At 38.2% G+C, this 10,206-nt stretch overlaps 1 protein-coding gene across 1 annotated transcript; it reads left to right on the top strand.

The window, feature by feature from the left end:
* Nucleotides 1-315: 315 nt before the first annotated feature.
* Nucleotides 316-9,710, top strand: HTATIP2 (HIV-1 Tat interactive protein 2; the record flags this gene model as incomplete). Its single annotated transcript, XM_084629796.1, has 6 exons — nucleotides 316-510; nucleotides 601-708; nucleotides 4,142-4,253; nucleotides 7,860-7,882; nucleotides 9,311-9,372; nucleotides 9,482-9,710. 6 exons carry the CDS (start codon nucleotides 316-318, stop codon nucleotides 9,708-9,710), a joined length of 729 nt encoding a protein of 242 aa, XP_084485922.1.
* Between the last annotated feature and the right edge of the window lie 496 nt (nucleotides 9,711-10,206).

Raw genomic sequence — 10,206 nt, 5'->3', positions numbered from 1 at the left:
TCCAGCTCCCTGTTACAATGACAGGTTTCCTAGTGTATGTCAATGAGACATAACATTTCACTCTTCATTTAAAAAAAATCATTTATTCAAATTGTCACAGTTTGAGAACGGTCCTGAGAGACTGAAGACATGGTTCAATGAAAAAGTCCTTAAAACATTTAAACCTTTCTTTTTTACTATTAAACAAAAACACAGTAAATTTGATATAACAGAAAACAATCAGTCTGCTTCTTTACCACTAGACAAAAGGATGTTTAAAAAAAATCCATTGTGACTCTTTTAAAGAACTGTATGATTTTGTTTTTCATATACAGAATGGCTGAGCTTGAGAACATACAAAACCTTCGTGAAAACTTCAAGAAACATAATAAATCTTGTTTTATCCTTGGTGCATCAGGAGCAACTGGCAAAGAGTTGTTAAAAGAAATTTTGAAACAGCAATTGTTTTCTAATGTCACCATCATAGGACGTAGAAAACTGACTTTTGAAGAAGTGGCATATCAAAATGTGGTAAGTCATATGACTAGCATATTTGGTGTCAGTTTTAACACTGCTTTATCTGTTAATGTTTTCATGTTATTTTGTATCCTTGTGTTTTAGAATCAACAGGTGGTAGACTTCGAAAAACTGGATGAATATTCTGCATCATTTCAAGGTCATGATGTTGGATTCTGTTGTTTTGGTACCACAAAAGCAAAGGGAGGAGCAGTAAGCAAAAATACACAACGTTGCTTAGTTTTCACTTTGCAGAAGTATTGTACGAATCCCTTTGTTTCACTCCCTTCTTTCAATCAGCGCAGAAACAGTAGAACAGAACCGTGTTAGTCTGTAGCTCACGAAAGCTTATGCTCTAATAAAATTGTTAGTCTCTAAGGTGTCACAAGTACTCCTTTTCTTTTTTTAGTAGAACAGCTAACACTCCTTCCCCCAACCCCCACATTTAGGAAAATTTGGATTTAGTTCTGATTCTAAGTTAAAGCTTTACCACCTGGGCCCATGTTTTGTTTCACTCTTGTGAGTGATATTTGTCTGGTAAGGTAGATTTTTTTTGTACGGAAAGAAATAGAGAATGTGGAAAAGATTCCTTTAAAAGAATCTACTTTGAGGACCTTTTTAAACATTACGCTTCAAGTGGATACTGTCAAGTTAACTGAGCCTAGATGCAGAGCTGAAATTTCAGCATGACAAAATCATCTATTTGAAACTTTACCTCTGTAATATTTCATTTGTAACTTGTGATGCAGAATTGTCCACAATATGCACAGCCTCTGCCAAAACTGATGACTTAGAGAGCAGGTTCTACACTAGGGTCTGATCTACACTGGGGAGGATCAATTTAAGTTATGCAACTTCAGCTACGTGAATAACGTAGCTGAAGTGGACGTACTTAGATCTACTTACTGCGGTATCTTCACTGCAGTAGGTGGACTGCTGACGCTCCCCCGTCGACTCCGCCTATGCTTCTCTCTCCGGTGGAGTAGTGGAGTCGACGGGAGAGCGCTCGGTAGTTGATTTATCGCGTCTTCACTAGACACAATAAATCAACCCCTGCTGGATCAATTGCTCCAGAGGTAAGTGTAGACATTCCCTTAAATACATTTATTACACAACCAAGTAGGGGCATATATAGAATAGTCTAGACTTGCAAAATTCTACCCGCCTGTTTGTCTCAGGCAAGTAACCTTTACTTTGGTGGATAAGTAAACATTAGCGTTTTCCTTAGGCCTTGTCTACGCTGCCACTTTACAGCGCTGCAGCTTTCTCACTCAGAAGTGTGAAAAAAACATCCCTCTGAGCCCTGCAAGTTTCAGGGCTGTAAAGTGCCTGTCTAGACAGTGCAACAATGCCGGGAGCTGTGCTGCCAGCGCTGGTAGCTGTTCCCCTCATGGAGATGGGTTTTTTTTATAGCGCGGGGAGAGCAGCACTTTAACGTTGTTAGTGAAGACATGCCCTTAGTCATCAACATCATTGTGGTAAGGTGAAGAAAGTAGATTTTATGGGTGGGCGAGGCTGAATTAGTCAATAGATAGCGTGTTCGTAATGCCACCCTGGCTCATCCTCTTCTGACTTCAAAGAAGAAATGTTCATGACCATTATACAAACAAATGGGCCATCAGAATGTACCAGGCTTTCCAATTGTTGAACATGGAGTATGTCATTCAGCAGTTAGTTAACTGTGTTGCCATTTATTATACTGTAACTAGAAGTTTGTTTTTTTGCTGTGGCTGTTTCATTCTGCCTGGCTGTCGACTCAACAAGAATGCACTATTGTATGGGGCAGGGAAGGCAAAAGAAAGGCGTAGGAACTTTACTATTACTGTTTGGTTTTAAATGGAAGATTAAAAAGTAGAGGATCCAGTAGAAATCTTCATGGAGATCCTAAATCTATGGAGCTTATTGTGCCAAAGATTTGATCATATATAAAGTGTATGTTAAGTCTTTGAAAATTGATAACCAGTTAAATGCAACATTAAAGACAACAGGCATTTTTGGCTGTTGAGGTTTTGCTCTCAATTAAAATGCCACATGTTGGAGGTGGAGGGAGGAAAGGAGAAAACCCATCTGAATTTAGCAGCTTAGAAAAACGAATGTTTATAATCAGTTTGAGAACTCAGTGGATTTGTGAAATCATTTGGGATCAACAGGCTATTGATTGCTAATAAAACAATATTTAGCTTTGTCCAGGGAACAGCAGTGGAAAAAGGTGTGGGCACCTTGTCAAACAGGACCCATTGAGGAGAGATGATGGGTTAAGTGTGGGGGTCTGAGTGGGTGCCAGTTCTTCAAGGAGAAGTTGTCAGTTGTTAGTAAGGCTTGTGAAAGGAAGGACGCCAGCGTCTGATGGCTGGGGTAGTATTGATGCAAGTTAGCTGACTAATCAGATTGAAAAAGTCCCATGGTATTTATGTCACTTTAATTTTCATCAAACAATTGGAGACGACAGCACTCTATTAAGGAGAGGTTGATCCAGAACTAAAGCTAAATAAATTAGGGTCTCAGTTTAATCAAATTATCCCTTTACTGGCCTTGGATTAACTGAGAGAGACAGCGTCGGTCTAGGGACTCCTGATTGGCTAATTTTTTTTAAGAAGCTGATACAAAGAATGAGAGATTTAAAGCAGACGGCTACTACTCGAAATACCCCAAACAAGCCCTTTAAAAAAAAAAGTTAGAATTAATATTTATCAGCAGCATTTGCAGTTTTATTGAGGGAAGCTTCTATTTTTTATTAGTTTTGTAAGGCAAAAATCTCCATTTAGTCTGAAGGGCTGAGGTTTTGTCACATTTACAAAACAAGACACTGAAAGCGTACCCAGAAATCTAAGAAATATCCTAATGCTACTATGTAATGTTCTGAGGCAGTTTCTCTTTTCTCCTAACTGGTGAATGACTTGTAGATGCCTTGTTTATCTGCTTTTAAAATCTTCTAATTAAACAAAGATAACATTTAGGAATTTACTTAACGGTGGGTTAAATAACTTAAATATTTGGCTACTTTTTGTTTTCTATGTGCTTTTAAATTCTACATTGGGGACAGATACAGCCAACCTGTGCTTGCAGGAGTAGACCCTATGATGTTACTTCAGTAGGAATTTAGGGCACTCCATATTTCTCAGGATGCACTCAGGATCTTTCAAGATTGGGCCGTTAATGAAGGAATCTGGCGTCTACAAAAGTGTGCTTTTCAAAGATTCTGCTCAACTGCAGAAATAAGACAACCAACCTTTGAATTACTGACTTAAATAGGACTGGAAGGGAGCTCTTGAGTCATCAAATCCAGACCCCTGCTATTGCGGGCAACCTCTTGGTAATAAATTTATTAAGAGCGATCTTAAAACTACCTAGTTGCCCCCTCCCCCCGCCCCTACACCTGTTGGGAGGATGTTCCAGAACCTCATTCTTCTAATGGTTAGAAACCATTTACCCATCCTTAGCTTAGTTAAGTATGAAATGCTTTTCTAAAATGAAGTACCATGGAATTTCCCTTCAGTCTTTGTTTGAAAAATGAAAGATCTGAAAGAAAACGGAGAATCACTGGATTTTATCCCACTTATAGTTTTGCTTTCCCCCACCCCACACACTTTCCCTCTTCTGTGGATTCTTCTGACCTGGATCTAATTCAAATAATTTTTTATCCTAGGATGGATTTGTTCGCGTTGATCAAGATTATGTTTGCATGTCAGCAGAGTCGGCAAAAGCTGGTGGTTGTAAACACTTCCTCTTGGTATCTAGCAATGGAGCTGATAAGCACAGTATTTTTTTTATTTTAAAAATCAAAGTTGATCTAAATCTTATAATAATAATCTGGAGAAATTTCTGTACGGCTTAAGTGTGTAAAGTCAAAATTTCCCAGTGAATTGTTTAAGCAGTTATCCAAAAAGAGGGGGAGGTTAACCAGGAATAAAACTAAGCAAAGAAAAATTGGAGAAGATTCTTAGACAGCTCGAGTGATTTGAGAAATTTAAAACTAGATTGAAAAAAAAAAACACTAGAAAATTTACTATCAGAGATAATCCTGCACTGGCAGATGGATGGACTAGATAAAGGGCCAGATTTTCAAGGTATTTAGATGCCTAAAGTTGAGGCATCCTGAAACTTGAGGTTTTTGTGCTTATCACATCACCCAGTCAAGAACCAGAGCAGAGCCACTTTCTGGGCTACCTAAGAAGTGTAGCTGCAGTAGGTGGCCTGATTGGCTTTGCCACCTGATCAGCTGGAAGGATCAGCTGACCGGCTCTTAAGCCCAGTAGCAGCTGCAATTCAGTGGCTGCTCCAACCATCTGCCCACAACTGTGGTAGCTTCTGTTTGTTCCCAGACTTGCCTGACTTCAGCTCTGACCCTTGGCTCTAATTGCTGGATACTGACTCCTGCTCTGACCATTGGGCCTGACCACCCATGTCCTGGTCAAATGCACCCACTCAAAGTGGTGTGCCAAGTATTTCTGCCCACTGGATATTACTGTCTATCTCATGTCCATTGAATTTTTTTTTTCCAAAATCACTCACTTTGTTTTTCCCATGTTGCTTTTAAAAGTTAGTTTGCCTAAAGGTGTATACAGATAATGACTGATGATTGCAATCAGCAGATGTTTTCTGTCCCTGAATGAATGTGCTAACCTTGAAAACAGGTTATTGTCTGCCTTACATCTGAGGTTACAGAGACAAGGCTCATAAAATTTTTATAATTTTTTCTACTCATTAAATTGATCCTATGTAAATATGAATGATTGACGTATTAATTCCAATCTACCACATTCTTCTTCCAAAAGTTATAGAAATCCTACTCTCCCTTCTCACAAGTGTTTACAAAAAGGAAGATAATTTTGATTGGTCTTTTTTTATAACAACCATGGTTCATACCTGTATGGTACAGGAGTGGGAGTCAAGAGATCTGGGTGTTACTCCTAGCTTTGCCATTGATTACCTGTATTTCCTTGGCACATCAGTTAACCTCTCTGTTCTGCAGTCTGTAAAATGGGCATAGTTATAGTTGCTCATCTTTGTGAGGTACCTGGTCTCTGAATGAAAAATGCTATGTAACTGAGATCTTCAGAGACTGAAAACTGTTGATAGGTCCCTCCCCAAGCTTTCCCACAGAGGAGCTCAGGCATAAGAACATAGGAACTACCATACTTGATCTAACAAGTAATCCATCTAATACAGTATCTCATCTCCAGCACTAGCCAGTACTAGATGCTTCAGAGGAAGATGAAGGAAATCCCTTAATACACAGTTATGGACTAACTTGCCCAGTGGAGAAATTCTTACTAACTTAGGTCTATTAGTGGTTGGCTTATACCCTGAAGCATGAGAGCGTTTAAATTTTGTATACACTTTTATCCTGTATAACGTAGTTGTGGATGTTCTAATTTTTCATAGAAATGTCGAATCCTTTCTTGAATCTTACTAAATTATTACTTTTCAGTTGTATGTTGTAGCAATGAGCTCCACAGGTTAATTACGTGATTGCAATTTGATTTCATTTATTTTGTGCAAACAGAACAGATTCCAAACAAGAAATATATATATATACTTGCTGTTTTAAAAGGGCCAATTTCACAAAGCTGAAAGCAATTATAAGCCAAATCAGCTAAGAGAGAATTTAAACAGGAAAATTTGAATGATAATTGGGAACAGTATAAGAATATTTTACTAGATGCCCAAAAAGCCAAAATCCAAAAAGACTACAATGGTTTAAAAAACAAACAAACAAAAAAACCAGCCGGGGAAGTGAAAGAAGCTATAATATATCGCTTGGAAAGATTAGATTTTTATTGGTAAATGTTGATAAACATCAACACACACAACAATGAAAAAGTATTTCCATCAATAATAGAAAATTACAGAAAAGCAAAGTAAGAAAAATGTTGCTTGAGAACTTATTAGAGTTTGATTTAAGGCTAAAATTTTTACACATAATATTTGCAGTTTCTCTTTTAACGGGTTATAAAGCTTTACCTTTTTGAATCTGTGTCTAATATCCTTTAATTATTATCTAACACTCCCCCCCCATAATTTCCTGCAACTGTGAAAATTTAAATAAATAAAAATAGGGAAGAAATGCTTAAAACCCACAATTCTGCACACTGAAAATTTAAATAAAAGTTTTAAAAAGCTTAAAAATAAATCTTGAAATTTTTGAAACCCATCAAAATTACAAAAGAAACAAAAACAAATTCTGCCAAGTCTATATATACTTATATAAAAACAAATAGAAAAAAAGGGGAAGTTGATAGTGAATACAAATTAGGAATTACAGAAAATTGATAAGGGAAACAAAAGGATGCAAGGAGAAATCTCTGGCCAGCAGAATTAAGGAGAAGAAGGACTCTGCTAAAAAGTATACTAGGAACAAAGGAAATCCTACCACTGGTATTTGTCTATTTCTAGCTGGAAATGGTAGAATTGTTGTTAATAATGCAAAAAAGGCACAAGTATTGAATAAATACTTTTATTCTGTGTTTGAGAAAAAGCCAGATGATTTATTCATATTATATGATGATGATCCACTACTTTCCATTCTAACAATAACTCAGGAGAAGTTACACTGCAGCTACTGAAGTTAGCTACAGGTATTTTAAAATCAGTACGTCCAGATAACTTGCATCCAAAAACTTTAAAAAGCTGGCTGAGGAGCTTTCTTTAATATTAATGTTAATTTTCAGTAGGTCTTGCAATACTAGAGAAATTCCAGAGGACTAGAAGAAAACTAATGTTACGCTAATATTTAAACAGATGTGACAGATTGCTGAGATCTGACAAGGTGGGTCAGCACTCTGATCACTGTAGCCTCAGGTTAGTTCTGCCAATAACAGCTGACTGGATAATTAGCTAATCAGGTGAGGCTGAGGAGGTAAGGAACTAATTAGCTCTTAGATGAACAACCTGATAAAAAGACAGGAAGGAAGTGTTATGAGGGAGGATAGGGCTATCTGAGACTGGAATGAAGGAACTTCTAACATAGAGTGAGACAGAGAGTGACTGACCAATCTATTTTCCTCCTAGGGCCCTAGCAAAGAAGTGTTGAAAGAGGTAAAGGTTAAAATGGCGATGTTGTACTGTACTGAGTTAGTGTTTGGGTTTAGAATAAAATACAGCCTGCACACAAAGTGAAAGTGGGTCTGAGCAGTTCTGGGGCATCAGAGGATGGGGAGAGAGCATCTCCCCATCACAAGAAGGTAAGCAGGATGATTTGGGCAACTATAGGCTTGCAGCCTGCCATCAATTCCAGGCAGATTAAGGGAATGGCCGATACAGGACTTGACTGATGAAGAATTAAAGGAGAGTAATATAATTAATGCCAATCAACATAGCTTTATGAAAATAGTCATCAAACAAACTTGATATGTTTGTTATAGGATTAAAAATTTGGTTGATAAAGGTAATAGTGTAAACATATTATACTCCTGTTCTGTACAGCATTTGACATAGTGCCACAGAATATTTTGATTAAGAACAAGAACAATACAAAATCAAAATGGTCTTAAAATGTAATTGTAGTGGGGTCCCCGAGGGATTGGATCTTGGCCCTATGCTATTTAACATTTTCATCAATGACCTGGAAGAAAATAAAAATAAAATCATTACTGACAAAGAGGACAGGTAACACAAAGATTGGGGGAGTGGTCACTGATTTAGAACTACCTGAATTGGTTGGTAAACTGGGTGCAAGCAAACAATGCATATTTCAATATGGACAATTATGAAGTCATACATATAGGAACAATGACTGCAGGCCACACTTCGAGGCTGGGGGACTCTATCCAGGGAAGCAATGACTCTGAAAAGACTTTGGGATCTTGATGGATAATCAGTTGAACGTGCACTCCCAGTGTGATGCTGTGGTCAAAAGTGCTAAGGCAATCTTTGGCTGTCTAAACATAGGAATATTGATCTGGAGTAGACAGGTTATATTACCTCTGTATTGGTACTGGTGTGACTGCTACTGGAATGCTGTGTCCAGTTCTGGTATCAAGAATTCAAGAAGGATATTAATAAACTAAAGAGCATTCAGAGGATAGCCCTAAGAATGATAAAGGTTTGGAAAACATGCCTTATGGGTAGGGCCATTTTGGTCAATTTCACAGTCATAGGATTTAAAAAATAATAAATTTTACGATTTCAGCTATTTAAATCTGAAATTTCACGGTGTTGTAATTGTAGGGGTCTTGACCCAAAAAGGAGTCATGGGGGGTTGCAAGGTTAATGTAGGGGGGTTGCGGTACTGCTACCCTTACCTCTCCGCTGCTGCTGGTGGCGGCGCTGCCTTCAGAGCTGGGCAGCTGAGAGCGGCGGCTGCAGGCCGGAAGCCCTGTTCTGAAGGCTGAGCCACCACCAGCAGCAGTGCAGAAGTAAGGAAGGTATGGTATGGTATTGCCACCCTTACTTCCATGTTGCAGGCTTCAGAGCTGGGCAGCTGTCGATGAGTGGCTGCTGACTGAGGGCCCAGCTCTGAAGGCAGTACCGCTGCCAGCAGCAGCGCAGAAGTACGGGTAGTAGTGGAGGGTGAAAATAGTTGGGTAGGGGGAAAGGAGGAGTGGGTAACAGTGATATATTTTGCTATAGACTAACTGCATGTGCAATTTTGTGTATACAGTTTGTTTCGTTGGGTTTTTTGTAATTGTCAGGAGACAAAAAAGCAGATCAGTAGTAGTAACCTATGGAGTATAACACAAAAGTCCTAGAAGTTTTTTGCTGTCAAAGTTGAAGAATCTTTATCAAGATAGTATTGACAATACTTTAAGCATGCTAGAATGATGAGCAGTAACTTTGGGGTCCTTGTTTCATGTCCTGGATTTTGTTTTTTTAGGGTGAAGCAGAAGTTAAAATTGAAGAACTTAACTTCGATCACTGCACTATATTTAAACCTGCGTAAGTGATTAAGTGTGAGTGGAAACTGTGTTTGCTGTCTATTTATCATCTCCTTTTAATCGGTCTTTTTCTCTCTCTCTCTCTCTCTCTCTCTCTTTTTTTTTTAAAGATTGATTTTATGTGACAGAGAAGAGTCACGTCCATTAGAATGGTGTGCTAGAAAAATTCTGGGTTGCCTCTCTCATGCGATGTCTATTACTGCACTTTCTGTGCCCGTGTCCACATTAGCAAGAGCTATGGTGAACAATGCAGTAATCCCGAGTGACAAGAAGGTGGAGCTGTTAGAGAACAAGGATATCCACAGGATTGGAAACCAAGATGAAACAAAGACCAGCTAACTGGTGTGATGTGATCAGATATTGTGCACTTCTGTCCCTCCCTAGCATCATCACCAATTCCTATTTCAGGATCTGGAAAAAGCTTGCAATGCAGTAAAATTTTCTTAAATATTTGTGGTTTCTTCCTCCTGCCCCAGGATTATGAAATAGTAATCCATTACATTGTAAATCGTGCTGTACCATGCAAATCCTTTTATAAGGATTATGAGATTGTGACAATGATAGGAGTCGTTTTTCAAGATGTATTGAATGAAAATTATACTTTTGCTGCAGAATTTTTTAATATGATTTTCATCCAGCACATTACATGCATTGATCCAAATGAACAGGTGCCTTACATTTATTAAATAGTATTTTAATATATGTAATAAGAAAAAAAGGTTTCAGTTACAAGACTGTGTGGCACATTCAGTCCGTTATTCTCAGAACTGAACATAAGCAAAGGGTGTGCAACGGAGCAAAGACTATGCAATCAGTGACCCTTTGCCCCTTCAGT

The sequence above is a fragment of the Lepidochelys olivacea genome (assembly GCF_965140295.1).
Source record: "Lepidochelys olivacea isolate rLepOli2 genome assembly, chromosome: 6".
In the NCBI taxonomy this organism is placed as follows: Eukaryota; Metazoa; Chordata; order Testudines; family Cheloniidae; genus Lepidochelys; species Lepidochelys olivacea.
This window is presented reverse-complemented; position numbering and strand designations above follow the sequence as displayed.